The sequence below is a fragment of the Aquila chrysaetos genome, chromosome 24 (assembly GCF_900496995.4).
Source record: "Aquila chrysaetos chrysaetos chromosome 24, bAquChr1.4, whole genome shotgun sequence".
Lineage (NCBI taxonomy): Eukaryota > Metazoa > Chordata > Aves > Accipitriformes > Accipitridae > Aquila > Aquila chrysaetos.
This window is the reverse complement of record NC_044027.1, coordinates 6955370-6976942: the sequence shown is the minus strand read 5'-3', so window position 1 is coordinate 6976942 and position 21573 is coordinate 6955370. Positions and strand designations below refer to the sequence as shown.

The following is a 21573-nucleotide window of genomic DNA, read 5'->3' as shown; positions in this document are numbered from 1 at the left end:
TGGCATAGTGGGCAGGAGAGTTCACCTGCACTAATTTGGGTCATCCCAGGCTCTCTGCTGTTTGTTACTGGAACTCCTCATCCCACTTCTGGGCAGGGACCCCGGAGCTGCTGATTCCTGTTGGCTGCATGGCGACCGGGGGACGAACACAGGATATCGGTGTGTTGCCGTCAGAGCTGTGGTGCCCTCTTCAAGCAAACCTGCTGCTAGTGGGTTTGCTTCGGGGTGAATGTCACCTGGGCAGATGATGGGGCAGACTGAAGGGACCCCCTTCTGATGTGCATGTCAGTACTCAGCCCTGCCTGGGTCGCTATTGCAGATGCTGCCACAATTTTCAGGGGTGGATGTTGCCCCAGTGCCTGATAGGACCAGCACCCCGGCAGTGCTCACCCACCCCACTGCTGGGGGAGCGCAGGCGGAGGGAGACCTTAAGCCTTGTGGGATCCTGGTGATCGTATGTGCAGTGGACTTGTTTCTGGCTCCTGCATACTGCTGCGCCTGGTGCCAGAGTGAATTTGGCACCTGGCCCTCCTGCGAGGCTGGGGCCGGGGGTGAGAAGAAAGGCTGAGCCCTCCCCGCTGCCCTCGCCGCAGGCAGGAGATTCAATTACCCCCGTGCTTGCACAATGGCCATTTATCTCCGGGAGCAAAACCCTGGTAACCATCAGGGCAGAGCGTGAAGGGCTGATTAGAGGGTGTGCGGGGAAGGGCGCTGGGGTCGCGTGCAGGCACTTCCCTTCCCATTTCCAGGGCTTTCCATGGTAATGGCTCCTATTTTCCTCTGTTGTTAGGACGTCACTCACATGTGGCTCGAACGACATCTGTCAAAACATGTCCCCCCTGTCCTTGGCGCTTCTGGGGAAGAGGGATCCGTTGGCCCCATAATGAGCCTGACATCAATTAATCATCAGCCTTAAAAATTAGCATCGTGGCAGTACACATTGGAGGGAAACGATTCCCCAGATGGAAGCAAAAATAGCCTCGGTTATCTCCCTCCTCCCGCGGGAGGTGGCAACAATAGATCCACTAACGAGCCTGGAACTCGTTTAAGCTGGGTTTGCGCCCCGAGGCTGGGGGAGCTGGAGGTGCTCTGCCTCCTGCTCTGGCTCCTCTCTGGAGGTGCTCTTGGGGGACCACCTTGTGCAATGGCTGATGACCTTCCCTGGGGTCTGGTCCTGCCTGCAGCTGGACCCTCGTGGGCTGGCATCCCCTGGGCTTTGCAGAGAGGCCAGGGTGAGCTCGCAAGTGCTGAGCCCCTTCCTGAAGCTGAGGGTTTGGAGGAGAGCAGCACTGCAGGGGTCTCATTCTCGTGGACTGGAAGATGCTCATTCCTGAGTGGTGCTGCTGGGCCAGGATGGGGGTTCAGCTGGTGTGTCAAGGACATGTCCCACTCCTGGTGGGCTGTGCCTTGCTCCCCTCCAGGGTGGCAGCTCTGACCAGCGCTGGTGCCCACGGCAGCTTGGTGAGTGCCTTGCCAGCTCCAATGTCCAGGAGCTTGGCGATGGGCTGGAGGTCTCCAGAGACCCCCTGTCTGGGAGGTGACTTGGGCATTTTCCATGCTCAGAGCTGCTCTGCCTTGCTGCCAGGCAAGCTGTAACCCGAGTGAGCAGGTCTGCCTCCCGTAGCCTCCTGCAACTTTGGTTTCCCACTCTGTTACTTGGCGAGGTGAAGAGCCTCCAGCACTGGCTGTGTTTTAGGTCCATCTTGGTGGCTCTGATAAGCAGCTCAGTGCACAGCAGCTCTGCAGGCTGCAGCTGGTGGGGGAGCCGGGGAGGACATTTTGCATTCTTGCTGGAGACACACGAGGGCTCCTTGGCTGATCTGGTGATGGACAGACAGACCAAGCGTCTACGAGAGCCCAGCTGAGGCCGGGGAGAATTGTGTTTGCAACGCATTGCTCTGCACAAAGCTCGCAGTCACAAGGCGAGGGGGACAAAAGGCTCCCTGTTTGCTCCGTCCCAGTGGGTGCAATTCCAACAGTTAAAAAGCAAATGTGAGTTGTTTGTCTCTGAATATAAAGCTTCCCCAAGCATGGCTGTATTCTGGCTGGGAATGGGGAGTTTGGCTCTGCTAATGACTGTTCTCCCTGCAAAATGGAGCCAACTCGAGCCAAGAGCTGCCCAGCCGGGGCCTTCCCCGCTGGCCCTGGTATGGGGCCGTGGGCTGGGGAGGGGACAGGCTCCTGGGTCTGATAAATGCCCTTTCAGCCAGGGCTGGGCACCCGGTGGAGAGCAGCGGGAAGGGATGAGCATGGGGACCTCTGCCTGTTGTACCCAGGGGTGACTGCCACCTGTGAGCATCCTGCCAGCACCCAGGATCTTCTCCTGTGCCCAAGGGGTTTGATGTCCTCAGCAAAAGGGAGCCCCAGGCAGGACAGGCTGGCTCCCTTGAATCATCAGATCTGTTGATTTGGGGCATCTGACTGCGAGTCCAAGGGCTGCTGTCGCAGATCAGGGAGCTCTTGAGTCATGTCTCTCTGTACCTGAGTTTGGGTGGCTGCCCTGTTCATGGGGAGGCCTGTGAATCCCCACGGCACTGGGTTTTCACCCAGGTTTTTATTCCCAGACCAACTGGAGAAGGAAGGGCACGGGTGCATGTGGCTGGAGGTACAATGGTGCAGAACGGTGTGCTGGTGATGTGCCCAGTCCTGGGCAGCCCAGTTGTGCTGGGGAGGGGGGCAGGCAGTTGTGAAGCTGCTGCAGGACCTGGGCGTGAGCGCGGGTCTGGGGGGAACAACTGTGAACCACGTGCTGCAGCCAGGCTTGGGACATGGGCACATCCACACCATCTACATGGAGGATCCCGAGCAGTAACGGGCCATTGAGACGGCACCAGTGCCCGATGTGGAACAAATGCTGTCTGTGGCTGGCTGCGTGTGACTCCCCTGAGGACATGTGGCACTTAACCCCCATGTTCATGGCAGCTGAGTTGTGCTGAGCACAGCCCATGGGCATCTCCACCATGGCCCAAGGATCTCCCTCCTCCCTGGCTGCTTTTGCATTCGGCCCATACTCCCTCTTGGCTCGCTTGCTCTCTGGGCCACTGGGGCTTTGGAGAAGGGTTGTGCACAGTGAGGGAGGGTAGTTACGGGAGGAAGGATGTGGCTGTGACTGGCCATCGGCCCTGTGCCCTCCATCACGCTATAGGATCCCTGCAGGGAACCCAGCTTGGTCCTTGAGATGCAGTCAGAAGTGGGTGCAGGATTCCCCCTGCGCCCACATCCCCCTCCTCCACCAGGCAAAGCCTGGAATGGGGGCTGGCAGCATCCCCAGATGTAGGGCACATCTGGAGGGCACCGAAGCAGTTAAGTGAAGGGCTGATTTGTGCTATAGAAACCCGCAGTTCCTTCCTTTGATCCTCTGAATCAGCCCATTGCCTCCGTCGTATAAAGCCCCATTTATCTCCGCTCTTCCCAGTAAGTTTGAAGGCGGTCGCGGCTCGTGGCTCCTCGGCAGCAGTGAGCTCGCCCGGCTTTCTCTTCCGCTGAAGCAGAATCAGGTGAAATCTCTATGGCAACTAGCAGATGACAGTGAGTCTTGTTGCCTTGGAAATGAGGCAAGGAAAAAAAAAAACCCAACCCACCCAAAAAGAGCCATCTGGAATTTTGAATTTCCACAATGTCCGACCCGCATCTGGTGACACGTGGGGAGCATGAACCCGCTGGCGCCGGCTGCTCGGGGGCCTCTGAGCTGGGGCCCGTCTGCACCTTCTGCCTTGCCATGGGTTGTTTTTTTTTTTTGCTTTCCCCCCCCTTTCTGGCTTTTTTGGGGGGGGGGGCAGGGTCTGCAGCATTGCTTTGGATGTCTGCTGGTGGCTGCGTTAAAGGTGTCATGTGCGGAGCATTTGGGGCTCATGAAGTTCCCGGGCTGGGCGTAGCTGTGGCACATTGCTGTCCAGGACAGTGCTGGCACACCCCAATAACGCTAACCCCCAGGGGGACAGCAAACTCTGGCGGGGGGGGGGAACTGAGGCACAGAGCACTGCATGATGGGCCTGACCCCACTCTGCAGGGGCCCCAGCTTAGGAAAGATCCCAGGTGCAGTGACACCATCTCCATGTGCCTGAGGCCACGGGGCTGTTAACGGGGGAGTTAGTGTCACCATGCATTTCTGCTGCCATGTGCACCAGTCTCCGGAGGCTCAGGGTGCACCTTGGTGCATGGAACCAGCCCATCCACCTGCCATCTGCAACCCCCCTCCTTCCCAAGCTGCACAGGCATTTCCTCGGGGTTATTTTGGACACCCGTGGTGCTGGGGACAGGGGCGTTGGGATGCTCCCAGCTCCTCTGACGCTTTGCAGGAGCAGTTTTGGAGGCAGCTGTGTTGCAGGGGTGTGCAGTGCTGCGTGCAGGAACAGGGTCTGCCGTGACACGGGGGATTTTTGGCGCTCCTGGCTCATCAACGTGGGAGAGTGGGGGGTGGCGTGGAGGTGGGATGCATGGGATGTTGAGCAGCTAGAGGCTATCACTGCTGAAAAAGGAGTTGTAATTTGGATGCGCAGGTGGGGTGGTTTGGGGCCAAGTGCAGCATCCATTGAAAGAATAACCCACAAGTGGGCTGGAGGCCCGGTCTGGATCTCTCCGGCGGGTTCACTTGGAAACTTGTATATGGGAGAGACCCAATTAACTAGATTTATGGCTGCTTTAGCCTGAGAAAGTCTGAATCCCTTTTAAAAGCTTGGCTCACTGGAGCCAGACAGGGTCCAGGCTCCAGGTCTCTCAGCCCTGCCCTCATTACAAGCCGTGATTCGCACGGCTTAGCAGCAGCGATCGCCCCAGAAGTGCTGATTCGGCTGAAGTCCTGGCCTGTCACCACTGTGCCACTGCTAATTTTCTTTTCTCGCCTGCTAGCAGGGAGGTGACAGCCCCCACGCACAGTGCGGCGCTGCCCCAGCCTGTGCTGGCTGCGGTGGTGGGGATGGCTTCGGTGATGGGGATTGCAGGTGCAGGCAGGGGAAGGGGTTTCCTTCCCCGCTGCAGCCACCTTTGGATCCTCCTGCAGAGCCATGTTGTTTTGCAGAAGGATCCAGCAAGGTGTGAGACATGGCTGGGCTGTGCCAAAGTGGGGTCCTGTCACCGCTTCTCCTCTTGCTGTGTCCCTGCAGGACCTGGTGTTCCCCAGGAGGCTCGGACCGTGCATGGGGCACGGTGTCCCCACCAGCGCTGCCCACTGTAACCCCATTGCCTGCCCTGGCTTTTGCTGCTTGGCCTTTCCTCTGTCTGCCAAGGGCGAGTGCTGGACACGCTGCGCAGCATCCAGTCTCCTTCCTGCAGCCTGCATCCCACTGGGGTCACAGGGCTACGTACAGGGCGGCAGCAAACAGGGAGCCCAGCCTGCCCTGGCTGAAGTTGGGGACAGGGACCCATCCTCAGGTATCTGCGGCATCCCCTGCACATCCCCATCCCCATTGGCAGGAGGCTGTACCTCTGCATCCCCAGGGAAGAGCATGTCCAGCTCCATCAGCCTAGGGGCTGCTGCCGTCTTCCAGGGGATAGTGGCCATGCTTCTACCCTTTCATCTGCTTGGGGTGTTTTGGAGGTGCCAGTTGGCCATCTGGGTACCCAGGTACCACGTTACCAGGGTGCTGGATGGCACAGGGCTCCCAGCCCTGTCCCTGCCTCCTGGGGAGCAGGACCCACTCCCAACACTGCTGTAGGAGACAGGATTGGCAGCCAGCCCTCAGCTCGCACCAAGAAGCCCCTGGCAATTAAAGCAATGAAACCATGGTGAGTGTTAACGAACCTGGTGCCTTCCAATGGGGTGGGGCAACAGGTTTGGAGGAAAGGGCAAGATGCCCTCCTGGGCCACTGGGCGGGGGGTGTGGTGTGGTCTGCCCAGCTGAGGTGCGCTGGGGCATCTTCTGAGAGAGGTGGTTCTTGGGGGTCCCAGTACCTCCCTGGGGAGAGCACGCAGGGATTGCAGGGATGGGGGCCAGGCTGGAAAACAAGGCCGATGGTGGAAGCAAACACTGTGGACCTGGCAGTCACCCCACAGAGCCCTATTAGCCATCTCTGCTGCTCATTTAGCCTGCTTGGTAGCTGTTGGAGGGGAGGAGGAGAATTAATTAAGCCACAGGGAGAAGGATTGCAGGTTGCAACCATCCCCCTGCCCAGCCGTCCGGGAGTGTGAATCAGAGCTGGATGTAAGAAATGCAAGATAAAGCCATTTTACTCCATATGGAAAGACTTTGCTGTCGGCATGCCAAGACACCAGTAACCGAATCACACGCTGCGGGGTATAAGCTGGGAACGCACAGGGCTCAGCAAGGTTTGCACTGGCCTTGGGATCTTGGGTCTCCCCTCGGGCTGGCAGACGGGCTGCGGCAGGCTCTGGGTGCCGGAGCGGAGTGTTTGCAAGGAAAATACCAGCAAAACAACGCCTGGGCTCATTCATTCATAAACGCAGCTGGGAGCACGGGCTGAGGCAGCGCGGTGGGAGAATTGTGTATCTGCGCAAGGGCTTGTGGAGCCGGGGAGCTCGGCTGGGCTGGAGGAGTCTCACAGCCCCGGGAGAATGGTTTTTATTGCAGAGTTTATTAGTGTATTTTTTCAGTGTGCTGGAAGGAATTGAGCAACCAGTTAAAAATGTTTCACGGCCTGGGGAAGTTCGTTGCAGCTACTGTGTAATAGGGACCCAACCATAATGACTCAGAAACACCGTGAGGCCTTTTACAGCAAATTCCCGCTTGCCATTAAAATATTTACTGGGTCGCCAGGAGTCCTTTCCTAGTCTGATCTTCTGAAATGAGACTAGTTGGGTTGTGGGGGGCAAGAAAACATGCGTGTGAGTGCCATGCTCGTGCCAAGCTTATGAACACAGGTGCAGACGGTGCATCTGTGCAGGCCGAGTACACTCATGCCAGCATTGGCGTCGGCTGCTGCCGTCCTCGTGCCTGCTCACATACACATGGGCATGTATGCAAGGTCATAGGCACAGGCATGCACATACACACACGCGCCTTTCTGCAGGCAGAGAGGGTTTTGCTACCATGCGGCCTGCACATGAACATACGTATGATGCAAACAAGCGCTCAGGCGGCACACACACACACACATGCGGGTTTCTGTGCCAAGGCACATGGGACACATGTGTCCCATGGATGCAGCTCTGCCTGGCCCCAGTAGGAGCTGTTGGCCACATGCTCCTTTGAAATGAGCTGTCACGAGCCGTTTGGAGTTGATGATTTCCTCATTCCTTGACGTACTTGGCCACGTCTGCAGCGCCTGGCTGCGGGGACGCGGCTGTGCCCCGTCGTGCAGGCAGAGGAGCTGCCACCGCTCACTGTTGGAGGTGTTGGGAAGGGCTGGACGTGGGCACAACGTGGAGCTGCCTGGTCTCCTCCTGCCCTCGCCCTTCTGTGCCCAGAACAGTCAGACCCGCAGCAAGCACACAGTGCCTTGCCCTTCTCCAGCCCTTTGCAGCACAGCTGCCTCATTTCTCTTCCTCCTCTTCCTCCTCCTCAGCTTCCTCCAGCCCCACATTCTGTCTTGCTCCTCCTTTTGGCAATGGTATCTGCTGCTTCCCCAGTTGTGCAGGGCAGGAGATGGGGGTGATGGGCATCGCGTGGGTCGGGGCTGGGCACCCACGGTGCCAGGTCACTGTGCCGGCATCCACCGTAGTGTAGCAGGCAGTGCTGACCCAGTGTTTAACACAGAGGCAGGCGGTGGAGACCGTGCAGGAGAGTGCTTGCAGACAGTGGCATGGTCGGGGGTGGGCTAGGACTTCCTGCCTCAGTTTCCCCATGTGCAAAGCAGAGCTGTATTGTGTTTGCTGATGTTGGAGAAAGCGCTCAGAGCACTCAGTTAAGAAAGGAGCAGCAGTAGGGGCTGGGGTGGGGGTGGGAGAGCTGCCCAAGCATGGCTGCAGGCAAGGGCAGGTTAGACCCAGCCTGGCACAGGGGAGAGCGACTCAGGCAGTGGGGCCTGGTGGCCTCCCTGCGCAAGGCTTGGGGACAGTAGCCACATCTTGGGGCTGCCCTCCTCTGCGTGGCCAGGCTAGGAGAGCACAGGGCTGGAGCCAGCACCCCCTTCCCCCTGTGACAGCAGGACAGAGCCTGTGAGAGTGGTGGGGAGCTGCGAACAGGGCTGCAAGCCAGCCTGGAGCTGAGGCAGAGGGGATGGTTGGTCCTTGAGCCTGCAGCCCCAACAGAGCAGGGAACTCTGGGGGACGCATCCTGGCTGTCGCTGCCGGGAAAATGAGCCCAGCCAAGGCAGGGTGTCCAACTGACCCTGCTGCAGCACGGGCTGAGCTGTCCCTGCGGCTCCCCGCTCCAGCAGCTGGAAACATCTGGCTGTGGGAAGCTTGCTAAATCGATGCGGGGAGGAATCCAGCACGGTCCTGCTGTTCCCACACTCCAGCCTCTCCCAGCAGCTCCAGTTTCGGCTCAGCTCTGGCATGCTGCGGCTCAGCCAGCCCCAAGACAGCCCCCAAGCCCCTCACTGCACCTGGAAAGTGGACTGCGGGGACCCGGTGTCACTGCACTGGCCCAGCACAGTAGGGATAGGCAGTGATGCATTCAGTGCTGGCAGTGATGCAGCCAGCGGGATGCGTGCCAGAGGTGGGTGAGCAGCTCCTTGAGTCCCAGTTTGGCCCTTTCCCAGGTGAGAGCTGCTGCTTTTCCTGGGGCAACTGCAGAGGCTAGAGTGACTTGGACTGTCACCCAAACACTGGGGGCCAGGAGAGCAAACTGTGTCAGGCATGCGTGACCAATGGTGCTCTGGGTGAAGCTGGGGATGGGGGTCACTGCCATCGCCTTGAAACACTGGGGCTGAAGCACCCTCCAGCCTTCTGCCAGGCACCTGAGCCCTTGGATGCTGCTTCTTACCTTGGGTGCCATGGGGGTCCTCGCTGCAGGGGGTCCCCCAGCAGGACTGAGGGTGCAGGGAGAGGTGGCACCCACATGTCAGCCCCTCCGGCTTTGCACAGGGGACACAGCAAGTGCTCACCCTGGCCCCACTGATCCTTGGGATGGGGGTGGCTGTGGCAGCCCCGCTGGCAGTGGCACCCTGGGAGGAGGCAGCACCAGGCCCAAGTGCTGGCTTCATGCCTGGGGGAATGGCTGGGGGGAGGCAGCCGGAGTGTTTCTGGGAGGGAGCTGTGCCCAGGAGGAGCACGCTGCCGAGCTGGCAAGGGGTGGGAGCTGCTAGCGGCGCCAGGGGACAATGGTGGCTCTTCCATCCCATCCTGCTCTGTCCCGCCCCAGCCCACAGGGACATGGCGCTGCTGGGGTATGCGTGCCGCCTTCTCCGGCTGCAGGAGCTGGTCTCAGGGTGGACGGCCCCCACTGAATGTGGTCAGGGTGGAGGAGCTGAGGGTGCTGAGTCCTTCCCTGCATGGCCCTGCCTGGGGACACTGGTGGGTGTTTTAGTGCTCTTCCCTAAGGTTCAGATGTGCCTCCCCTCCAAAATCTTCCATTGGCCTACAGAATGCACGTGTGGCAGTGATGCACTTGGCCTCAGGTTTCTGCTCCGCCATTTCAAGCCTGAAAATCCATCTTTCCAGGCAGCCCAAGGGCAGGACTTGGCAGCTTTGAGGTGACCCTGATCTGCTAGCATGACCCTTTCCGCCTGCCCCACCAGAGGGGCATAGAGTCCCTTTGTCCCCAGCCGCAGAGCAGAGTGGGTGCCATCCTCCAAGCACCAAGGGCCCCTCGAGCCTCCTCTGCACTTCAGCTCCATGTGCGCAGCCCCTCTGCTCCAGCCCTCCATCCCTCTGCCCTTGCTGCCTGCACATCCCCATCCTGTGGCTCTGGGGCACTGGTTGGATGTTCTGTGCCTTTGATTAATTCCTCCAACATGCACAGGCCACAAGAAAGATTTAATCACGAGTTCATGACTTGCCTCCTGCTAAGCCTTGTTCTGGGAGCTGGACCAGGGTGATCGGACACACGCAGGACCAGGTATTCTTATGCAACGGCGTGTGCCAGCTGCGTTGGGTGCCCCGTGGGCTCACCAACCCTCTTACCCTCATCTACAACTGGCTTTAACCTGCTTGATTTAACCTGTCTCATCGGGGCTGTTACCGCTTGTCACCACCTTCCAGGGTCATGCGTAAATCGGTGCCGCTTCACTGTTTTGAGGTGTTCCTGCCCGGGCCAGTGGGTGAGCAGAGCCTTGGGAGGGGACAGCATCACCCATGGGTGCTGCCTGTGGCATGTCCGGTGACACGGTTGGTATGTGATGGGGACAATGGGACACAAGCCCTGCTCCTGTGCTGGACATGTGGCCATGCTGTTGCAGGGAGCTTGCTTGCTTGTGTGTGCCAGTGGTGTCCCCCCAGTCCCTGCGTCACTGCAGCTTACACGGTGCTGTTGCAAATCCCGAAGTGCTGGTTGCCACGTTACATTAGGAGGAGCCATGTCCAGCATCCCTGGCGCCCGCTGTCACTGCGGTTCAATGGCAAGCTGTGGCTGAAAGGCTTGAAATCGGGGATCAAAGCTGCGGTGGCACGGCTGTTAGCCACCGGGGATGCACACGAGCGGGTCAGGGGCATGGGGGGCTGGAGCCGAGCTCAGCAGCGCTGCCAGGGCTGTGCCAGGACTGACCCCCCCTCCTCTGTGTGTGTGTATGCACACATATGTGTGCATTCATGTGTATGGATGTCTCGGGGGGGGGGTGGGGAGGGAGGTGCACATGTTTGTGTGTGCAGGTGTGCCTCTGTGTTTGCAGATGCATTTACATGTGTGTGTGGATATGCATGCACAAGTGGTTGTGGTGCAGGTACATGTATGTCCACATGTGCAGGCTGGGGGGTGCATACCTGTGTGTGTGCGTGCACACCTGCAGGCTGGGGGGTGCATACCTGTGTGTGTGCGTGCACACCTGCGTGTGTGCATGCACGCCAGTGCTGTGGGGGTACACGCCTGGAGAAGCCCCAGGGCAGCTGGAGCTCAGGGTTTCCAGCCCCAGGTTGCGCCTGTGGGGGGCTTGGTCTTGCCGGCTGCTCCGGCCTGCAGCAGCAGCAGCCTCTCCCTGGGCACAAGGAGTGGGGCTCGACTTGCACTGTTCCCTGACATCTCCTCAGCTTCTGCTGGCTGCATGCTGGGTGGTGCTGCTGCAGCGCCTGTGTCACCAGGCCGAAGCACCTCCAGAGCCTGAGGGACACAGGGGCAGGTTTGGGAATGTTCTTCCAAGGCAAGTGCTCCTGTGTGGCCCCATGGAGCAGGGTCACAGTGCTTCGGGATTGCCTGACTATAGGTGGGGGCCTGTCACCTGCGTGGGTCCCGTGGTCCCACTTGGTCCCCCCGGCCCTGCTGGCCACTGCCGAGCTCATCCTTCCTGGAGCAGACATCCCATCATGGCCACAGCACCCTTGGGGGTGGCATTTCGTGGTGGTGCAGCTCGAACCTGGTGCGAGCCCTGCCCTGTCCCTTCCCAGCTGGCAAAGCGAGAGCTGGGGGGCACAGCTCTGGGCAGAGGGGTGTGGGAAGGACCTGGGAGGGGCACAGCTGCGGGTAGAGGGGCTCAGGAGCCATTCATCCCTTTAAAGCTGCTGCCTTGTCTCTCCACAGACCCTGAGTCCCAGAGGAAGAGGACAGTGCAAAATGTGCTGGACCTTCGGCAGAACCTGGAGGAGACCATGTCCAGCCTGAGGGGCTCTCAGGTGTCTCACAGGTAAGACCCCAACACCGGATGCCCACCACCCCTTCCCCGCAACCAGTGTCCTTCCTGGGGCAGCAAGGGAGGTTGGGGAGGCTGGGAAGCGGCTCTGCTTCGAGCAAGGGCGATGTTGGTGGGAGGGAGCAAGCTGTGGCCTCTGGCCTGGGGACCCTGTGCATGGAGGCTTGGAGAGATGCCCCCAAATCTGTGGGCTGTCATGCACAGGGCTGCGGCAGAGCCCCATCCCTAGCAGTGCTCGCATGCTCTGGGGCAGTGGGGATGGGTGGTGGTGGCACCAAGGGGAGCTGGTTGCCCCCAGACTCCAGGCAGGGGGTGAGGTCTCTTCCCGATGGTTGGGTGTCCCCGTATGGACAACCAGAGGTGAAGGTATCCCCTGCACCTGCCCGGGTTTGGACCACTGGCTCCATCCCCATCCATGACTCAGTTTCTCTACTCTGTGTAGGGGTGATGATGGAGAAACCCTCAGACAGAGCCAACCAAATGCCTGGCAGTCCATGGGCAGAGAGGTGGGGTACCCTGCCCAGATCGGGGCTGGTAGCACCCCAGGGTTGCAGCTGGGGCTGGGGGGACGGTGGGGCTGGGGAAAGGGTGACTGCTGGGCGGTGAACCAGAGCAGAGTGTCTACCTGTGCTCAGAGGTCTCTCTGACACATGCCTGGGACTACCTGTGTGTCCCCCGCATCTCTCAGTTGAGACCATTGCAGGGTTACGGCTCTGCTCTGGACGCGCTTGGGGTCAGCTCCAGCCTCCTGCCTGGCTCCTTATCGGGGCTGAAGGGCCCGGACCCTGCCAGCGGGCGGGCCGGGAGCAGCGGGTGGGGAGGGGGCATCCCCCCAGGGCACCCTCCCGGCCCCCACCCCGCTGGTGCAGCTGCTTATGAAGCCTGGGCTTTGCAGAGAGACTGTGTCGGGTGTCAGCGAGTCGGGAAAGCTGAGGATGCGGCGAACATCCTTCTTCTGGTGTTTGTTGCCACCTCGTGGTCTCCCTCGATCCTCATTTTTGTGTTGGAAGAGGCAAAAAGCAGCAGCTTCGACCCCCGCTTCACCCACCACTCATCATTACAGACCTTCCCTGTGTCGCCTCTCGATCAGCTTCATTGAGGATGAAGCAGCCCACTTGATTTAGCTGTTCCTAACCCAGAAGCTCGCATAGACCTTGCTTGTCCTTGGCTGCATTTTGCAGATCTTTTCTGAGCCGGACGCAGCAGATTGCTGGGGCAGTGGGATTTGCATGGGGCTCCAGCAATATTCCCCGAGTTGGCCATTTCCTGGCATTATCCATTACAGCTCTGCCATCCCTTTGCTTGGCATGGGAGCTGGTTCACAGCCTGGTGCTGCTCACGCTGAGTCAGGGCTGCTTTGCGTTCGCTTCGTGTTTGCTCTGCGTTCACTTTGCATTCATCTGTGTGAAACTTCACCTGCTGCCTTCTTGCCCCAGCACTCAGCTCCTTTGCAAATCCTCCATCAGCCCCAGTCTTAGGGAAATAAGGTGAGGATATTATAGGTGATTAAATTAGTGTTGCTGGTAGGTTTTGACTCTTTGCTATCACTTCCTTTTCTTGATGAGTTATGAGTACATCGCGTGGCGGAGGCCTCAGCCATATCCCTGCCACAGAGAAAAATGACTATTGATACCCCAGGGATGCCTTCCCCTGCGTTCTGTCCCATAAGTGGTTCTTAAATATGTGAGGATCTTCCCTCTTATCCCATCGTAGCTGAGTTTATTTGGAAGCTTAATCTGCCTCTGGTGAGGGCACTCATCCACCACCTTCTGGTAGCCTGCAGCAGCCTTGGCAGCGTGCTCCCTGCATCTCTCCAGGAGCTCCACCACGCTTGTGAGCCAGATTTTCCTTTACCAAAGCTGTGTCAGCTCTTTCCCGGTATGTTGTAATTACACACATAGCCACTAATTCTGCTCTCAGGAATGCTTCCTGCAAGTGTGTCCGATAGAGATGTCATCCACGGTCCTCTGCATGTGCCCTGCATCACCGGTATCCCTGTAGCCGCTTTGGGCTCTCTCTTTATTCCTCCCACAAACTATTCCTCAAATTTCTCTTGTTCTCCTCACTGTATTCTTCTGTGCAGCGGCTGGGGCTCAGCCTTTGCTGTTTCCTTGCTGGGACACAACTTTGTTCCTGAAAGACGTCATCGTACTTCTGGCAGCCTTTGCACCCGGCTGCAGGGCCACACGAGCTTCCTCAGGGGCTTGTCCTGCTTGGAGACGTGGTTTGCATCTGCTCTGAGCCACCAGCAGAACATCCTTAAATAGCCTTTGTGCTGCTGACAAAAACTAAACCCTTTTAGTTCCGCTTTAAAAAACTTCCTAGTTTTTTATGTAGTTCCCTGTTTTAAATTCAATACTGCAGCCGGGGTTTGGCTTTTGGTGTTCCTGCAGGAACGTTAAATCCAAGCTAGGGAATAGCTCGCTGATAGTAATGTTTGGAGCCAAGTTGAGGGCTGTGGGTTCCCAAGTAGCTGCTCCAAGAAGTAATCATTTTTGGTGTCTAAATTTAGTCTCAACATCACTCCCCGACATGCTGTTTGCCCAAAATACACCCTGAGGAGTGCGGGGAGTAACTGAACTCCCTGTTCCTGATGCACTCGTGGGCTCTGGGCTGGCTGGAAAGCAGCATGCTTGCAGGCAGCCCCGTGGGGCTGGGCAGCCCATCTCAGCATGTTTGCAGCCAGCCCTGGTGCCACCCCCATGGAGTTGGGTGGATGGGGCCTCTGGGGGGTGGTTGGGGCTGTAGGGAGGCACAGACCTCCCCATTGCACCCCATGTTCGGTTCCACAGTCCCTGGGGAGAAATGAGCACCACCAGACACCAGTGGGTGCTGGCGGTATGGATGTCCCAGTGCGTCCTGGAGTGTGGGATGCTGTGCTGGCACCAGGTAGGGAAGGAGGGGACCATCCTCTGCCAGCCGAGATGGAGGGGGTCCAGGACAGACAGTGTCCCTGCACCCACACTCCTGGAAGCCTCTGGCCTTGTATGGCTACCTCAAAATGGGCAGTTTTGTTTTCTAAGCACTTGCAGCCCCATTTCTGGGGGAGTGAGGCAGGGCACAGACCTCTGCTGGCCACCGTGCCCTGCCCTAACCCCCCATGCACCCCATCCTCACAGCTCCCTGGAGATGACCTGCTACGACAGCGATGAAGCCAACCCCCGGAGTGTCTCCAGCCTGTCCAACCGCTCCTCCCCGCTGTCCTGGCGCTATGGGCAGTCGAGCCCGCGCCTGCAGGCGGGGGATGCGCCATCGGTCGGGGGGACCTGCCGCTCTGAGGGCACCCCCAGCTGGTACATGCACGGTGAGCGGGCACACTACTCGCACACCATGCCCATGCGCAGTCCCAGCAAGCTGAGCCACATCTCCCGCCTGGAGCTGGTCGAGGCACTGGACACCGATGATGTGGAGCTGAAGTCAGGCTACATGAGCGACAGTGATCTGATGGGGAAGACGCTGACAGAAGATGACGACATCACCACAGGGTAAGTGCCTGCGCCAGGGCTCGTGCCCGGACTGGGGCTCTCCTGGAGGTTTCACCACCTCCTGTTTGGCTGGTGGTGGAGGGGCACCAGGCGCAGCAGAGATGGATGAAAGAGCACATAGATCACGGCCAGTCTGGCCAGGTGGATCATGTCCCTGCATCCCAGGAGTTGCTTTCCCACTGGTGAGGCAGTGTAGCCCTTGCAGTACTGGTGGTGCTGGGCCAGCTGGGGCCTCTCAGGGCCGCTGAGCCCCTGAGCTGGGGCGTGCTGCTCTCCTGGCGTGCGGGAAGTGTCCAGCTTGATCTGGGTGTTCCCAGAGCAGGGGGCTAAGAAAAGCACGTGGTGTGTGGCTGCAGGAGCCCTGAGCCAAAGCCCTGCTGGGGTAAATACTGCTGCTTTCAGAAGCTCTCTCCCAGCTTACACCAGTGGGTCTGAGCTGCTGCCTCTGACCCTGGCACTGTGGGGATGTCCTGTGTCCAGCTGGGAGTGCTGGTGGCCCGTGGTGGGACAGGCTGGGTCAGGTCTCAGCACCCCAGCAAGAACCAAGCACTGAAGTGTCATTGCCGATGGGTGGCATGATGGTGGAGCAGGGTGTGCTGCTGAGCGGGGTCCCCTCCTTCTGGGACCCTCGTCGGCCTCTGTCCCTCCACCCACGGGGCAAGGGACATCTCCTGGCAGGTGGGCACAACCCAGCATGCCCAGGGCTTGCACTTTCTTTCCAGATGTGTCCAGCTCCTGCTGCGCTGTTGAGGTGTCCCTGGCTCTGGCAAGGGTCCAGGGTTTCAGCATGTTGGAGGTTTCCTGTTTCAGCACACGAGAAAATAAATAACTCCGGCATTTGAGTTGTCCCAGAGCAGGAGGAGGTATTTGGCCTGACAGTGCTGCTCCAGCCCTCCTGGGGTGGCTGTAGTCATGTCAGCTCATTGCAGTATAGAGCACACCCCATGGCTTCACACCCATCCTGGGGGCCAATGCTCCCCAGACATGGTCTGGAGGCACATGTTACAGTTAGAGGAGACACACACCGAGGGGTGCTTGTGCTGGCCTCTGCCCCTTGCAGGCTCCATCTTGGGGGTGAGAGTGTCCGCGGCACCATGGGCGCCAGGCCCGTCCTCCCCACGGACATGGGGGGTGACCTTGGGGGGGCTGCCCTGTGCTTGTGAACAGGGGTGCCTTGTGCTGGCTTAGTATGGACCCCTTCTGGGGACCGTAACCCATCGCTTGGCATACAGAGGTGGCACGTCACCACCTTCTGCCACCGGCCACTGAACTGTGGGGTGTGATGGGCAATGGGGTGGCGTTGGGCTGCCCTGGATGGCTGGGGTCCCAGCGGGTCTGGCTGTGGGGATGAAGGGCTCCACTGCTGCCTGTCTCCCTCCTTGTCTTGCCTCAGAGCTGCTCGTGCAGGCGGATAACCTTGGGGTGCCCTTGGCTGCGGAGGCAGTGCTGGGAGGGGTGAGCCAGAGCATCAGTTCGTCTCCATCAGCCACTGAGCAGGCAGAGCGTGGGCAGGGTCAGCCCCAGCGGGACACTCCCTGGGCTCAGCCCTGCACACTGACCCAGGCAGGGTCCGCTTCTCCTCCCGGGAAGGGCCAGGCTTTGGGGATGGAGCCCTGCACAGCTGAGCCTCCCGTGAGGCCCTGGCAACACCACAGTGCCCCGGCACGGGTGAGGCTTTCAGCACGACAGTGAGCTGAGCCGGCACCGCCAGGGTGAGGTGCCGCAATCCCTGTTCCTGCACAGGGTCCCCAGCGTGATGCCCTGGGTTTGCCCTGAGAGAAATCTCCAGTGCCCTGCCCAATGGGTGCAGAGACAGACTGGGTGCTCTGTGCTGGTGCTCTGCGCTGGGTACCCCTCCCCAGGGATGGGGGCAGGAGGGCAGCCGGGGCAGCACAGGATCCTCTTATCCACAGGGACATGTCCTGGAGATCAGCCACGTTGCCGGGATGTTGCTGGCACATGGGGCCATGCAGTGACCTAGTCGCAGCTCCATCCCCCATGGCCCTACAGCAGCACTCAGGAGGGGCTCCCCCAGAGCAGGCAGCATGGCAGGGCCTCTGTCCCCAAGGGACGTCCCTGGCTGGGTGCTGGGGGACACCGGGGTGCCCTGTCCAGGAGCCTGGGCACTGAGTGCAGAGCCAGGGCAGGGGAGCAGGGGCATCCCCTCCTCCCATAGCCGTCCGGGGCGAGGGGCTGCCTTGCCGGCCGAGAGCACTCATCCAGCACAGCCCCTCATCCAGCCTCCTCCGCTGGCTCTGACCTAGAAAGCAAATACCGCCCGAGGCCCCATCTCCCCGTGCCACTAATGCACCGGGCAGGAGCTGAGTGCTGCAGATGGGGCCATCAGCCCCCGAGCCTGGGCCGCCGGGCCAGTGCCTCCCTGCACCGCGCCGGCGCACACCCAGGCTTGTAGGGCAGTAGGTCAGAGCTAGCTTAGAGGACGCGGTGGCGTGTCCCCCTCAGAGATGTGCAGGGCCGTCTGATGGGACCTGGTTTCCCCATGGCTCGCTGGGGAAGCAGCCTGGAAGGAGAGAGGGTCGAGGTAGGTGAGGCACGGCCGGGTCATGGGGACTGTCCGTGGAGTATCGGGGTGAATTCGGCAGGGTGGTGATTGGGGTGAGCCCAGCTGAGAAGGCAGTGGGGGTCCCAGGGCCCAGCTCACAGAGAGGATGGGATGATCAGGTCTGATGGTGAGAGCAGGGATTAGCTGGGGACACCCCAGCCCCCAGAAGCGTTTCTGTATCAGCTGAATGTGCTGGCATCCTAGTTCCTTGCCTGGTCGTGCCTGCCTGCCTGCGTCCGTCGGGCTGGCACTTGTGGTTCCCCTCCACCAGCAACCTGCTGCTGGTTTTGGGGTGTGCAAAGCTCTGGCTTTGCCCTCCCTGTTTGGCAGCAAGGCCCTTCTTTTGTTCCTGGTGTCGCCGTATCCTCCTTGTGCTCTGTAGAAGGGCAGCCCTTAGCTGGTGGGGACCCGGCACAGCCTGGGCTGGGAACAGCCCTGCTGGGATGCACCCACACTGCTGCCGGCACCATGGTGTCTGAAGGGCCTGGCACCGGCAGTGAGCTCTGCTTAACATGGCAGCATCTGCTGGGATGGTGCTGCTCTCCTGCCCTGTCCTGCCTATCCTTGGGGCCTGGGCAGGGCGCAGGCAGGGACAGCACCAACCCCTGGGCTGTTTCTCTGGCACTGAAAAACCTTTGCTCTCTTCCTTGGCTGCTGTTGACTCAGGTTTCCACCCACCACTGCTCAGTGTGCCCCTTGCTGTTCCCTGCCCCTGATGCCAGTCCTTGGATGGGTGCGGTGCTGCCGGTAACGCTTTCCCACCCCAGCCAGCCTGGGGATGTTTCCTGGACCCTGGAGGTCACCCCACTGGGAGGTCCACCAATGTGCGGCCACCCACTGCCAAGGGACCTCTGCGGCTGTACAGCCTCAGCGTGGCGCTGGGGCTGCGATGCAGCAGTGTGGGCGCCTTCGTGTGCAGACCTGCATGTGAATCAGGCAGCAGCAGAGGAGGCGGAGGACACCTGAGCGGGGATGTTCAAGCTGGGTTTTGCCTGGTTTCGTCTGGGCCACATCCTGCATGTCCAAGCGATGCCACCTTCTCCACGTGGAGCTGCCGTTCCCCCGGCATGTGGCTGCGTGTTGGTGCGTCTCCCCCCGTGCTGTGTGCGCTCAGGGACCTAATGTGAGCAGCTCTGGCGGGTCCTGGGTGCTGGCGCAGGAGCGGGTGAGCATGCATCACCCCTGGGTGTTCCCTGGGGCCATCTGGGACACGGTGAGGAGCAAGCGGGGTGCTGCGGGGCTTTGCTGCGGTCGGGAGCTGGTGGGGTGTGCTGGCTCCCAGCCCCCAGCCCTGCCTGCCTGGGGCCATGGGGCTTCCCTCCTCCCATGCAGGGTAGGATTCCGGGCTGAGGGCATGACAAGAGTGTTGGCTCGTCCCTGCTTTGCCCCGCTCTGCCACATCTCCTGGGCTTGGAGAGCAGTCTATGTGATGTCGTCCTTTCCACCACCCTCCTTTTGTCAGATGCTTCATCAGCCAGCCTGTTCCCCAGCCTCTTCCCCACAAACGGTGATGCTGCTGCGAGGGTGCTGGGGTGCTCTGGATGTCCCTGGATGGGGTCCATTAGGCCACCACGCCCAGTACCAAGGGCTCAGCAGGGCCTGAGCACTTCCCTGGGGTGCGCCTCATGCTGCAGTACAGCACTGGGCACCGGCTGGGGGTTGAAGGGACCTGCTGTGTGGCCTTGGCTGTACCTCAGTTTCCCTTGGTCCACCCTGCTGGCTGCAAGCGGGTCAGGGCAGGGCATGCCCGGGTTGTAGCAGGGCAGAGCTGCTCTTGGTGGGGTTTGCGGGGTGCAGAGGAGGAGGAGGCTGGCTGGCTCTGGTACACAAGGTGACCTATGGGGACACGAAACCTCAGCTCAGCTGTGCGCCCAGAGATGGTGCTTGTGGGATGGACAGCTTCACAGGTGAGGTCCCCAGGGAAAAATTGGGAAAAGCTGGCTCCATCCTTGGAGCTGCTCAAATACTCTGCGGTAGCAGAATCCCATGGGGACGCCCAGGCTGGACTCATCCTGCCCTCTGGCAGAGCACGGGTGCTGCTGGGCCCGATCCTGCCATTCTCATGCACAGGGCCAGGAGAGCGGAGAGGGAGCGAGCAGGGCTGGCTGCTGAGTCAGCACCTTCTCGCTGCGGTGGCTGCGGGAGCGCTGATGGTTTGTGTGTGCTGCAGGTCCTTGGGCATGCAGGCATCGCTCTGGAGCCAATCCCCAAGGCTGTGCACATCCCCTGGGGCTTTCAGAACCCTGGGAAGTCCTTGTGTGACCCCGGGACTGCTGTGATTTGGGGGTGTCCTTTTGGGCCTCGTTTTTTGTTGGGGGTGGAAAGGGAGGTAGCATTGCATCCCACCACAGTGGTGGCAGCATCTGCACCCCTGTGAGCCGGGTACCGCCCTGACTGTTCATGAGCATGAAATGGAGCCATGGCAGCAGCCTTTGCGGGGCACTGCGCAACGCAGCTCAGGCATCAGCACGTGTGTCCAGCTCACAGTACACCCCGGGCACCGTCCCATGCCACTGCGAGGGTGCTGCTGGCAGCCAGGTGCTACAGAGCCCATGGCCCCCTCCAGCGGGGTTGGGGGCTGCCAGCAGCACCACCCCGGGAGGGATGCTCTCGAGCTGGCACCCGCTGCGCTCCGGCTGGCCTGGCTCCGGCTTCCTCACAGCTACTTGAGCTCAGCACAGCCCGGAGGCGGGAGCAGATGTTTGGCTCGGCTCCCCAAGAGCGGCAGGGGAGCAGCCGCCCTCCTCTCCTCCTCTGAGCAGGATTGGCGCTGGCGCTCTGCTCCCTTCCCTCGAACACCCCTCACTCGCCTTTGGCCGGTCTGGCCTGACCCCTCACCACCATCCCGGCAAACCCGTGAAGTCATTTCTCGGCGGGGACATCCCGCGGGGCACGGCCATGGCCCTGCACGTGGCCCGGCGTGTGTGCGGGGCCCCAGCCTGGCCGGCTGCGGGGGGAGGTGGGGGAGCGGCCGGGGAAGTGGTGTTGGATAAATATTTGCTGCACTGCGCCGTGTGCCGGGGCTCGGCGGGGTTCCTCCCTCCAGCTGGGGATGGGGGATGGTCCCAGAAAGGGGCCCCAAAACCCCGCTGGGCACCGCCACCATCGAAGCCCCCTTCCTCTGTGCTGCGTTCCAGCCGGCTCTTTATTTTGGGGTTTGGCTTGAGGTGCCCAGCCCTGACCCTCGGCCTCTGGGGCTGCCCGGGCCGGGCTGCTGTGGCTGTGGCCACATGGGGCATTTTGGGATGGGGATCCCCGGGGTTGCAGGGCTCGAGGGATGCAGGGCACCCAGGGGTCAGTGCACACCCAGGATTTGGGAAGCTGCTGGCCTCCACCGTTCACTGGTGGGGCTGGGCACAGACACAGAGCAGAGCCGAACCCAGGGCTGGACCCCGCATGCCCTGGGAAGAGCTGTTCGGGGGGATCTGCCCCCCAAACCTGACTGCCCACCTGCTTGCCACCCAGGGAGCTCAAGACCTGGCTTTGCCGCTTGCCACGTGCCACCCTGCTGCCTGCGAAGGGACCGGGCCACTGCGGGTGGAGGTGTCCGAGGCCACCAGCTTGTCCAGACAACGGGAAAAATAGGAATTTCGCAAGCGGGCTGAGTCACACCGCTCCCCCACCCCGGCGCTGCCCTGGGACTCTCCTACTGCCTCATGTGGCCGCTGCAGCCCGCTGTGCTTCCCCGGCGGCCCCGAGTGAGGCGTCGTGTGTCACCCTTCCCAAAACAGCCGGAGATCCCCGCATGGGGACACTTCCTCTGGGGTTTCCGTCGCTCGGGGGGGGGGGTCAGAGGGGTGACCCTGCATTGTGCCCCCCCTGCAGTGGGGCCAGCTGAGTTCAGCGGGCCAGCTGAGTTCAGCAGCCCTGCTGGCATGGCGGCCAGGCGTGTGGTTGGGGTCCGTGGCT

At 60.6% G+C, this 21573-nt stretch overlaps 1 protein-coding gene across 4 annotated transcripts in view; it reads left to right on the top strand.

Annotated features, from left to right (window-relative positions):
* NAV1 (neuron navigator 1) overlaps nt 1-21573 on the top strand; it is a 66550-nt gene that overhangs the window by 22733 nt on the left and 22244 nt on the right. For all 4 annotated transcript variants that reach the window (XM_041119899.1, XM_041119901.1, XM_041119900.1 and 1 more), the window contains 2 exons: nt 11508-11610; nt 14736-15101. In XM_041119899.1, coding sequence (XP_040975833.1) covers nt 11508-11610; nt 14736-15101 — 469 coding nt within the window. The remainder of the gene's footprint in view (nt 1-11507; nt 11611-14735; nt 15102-21573) is intronic.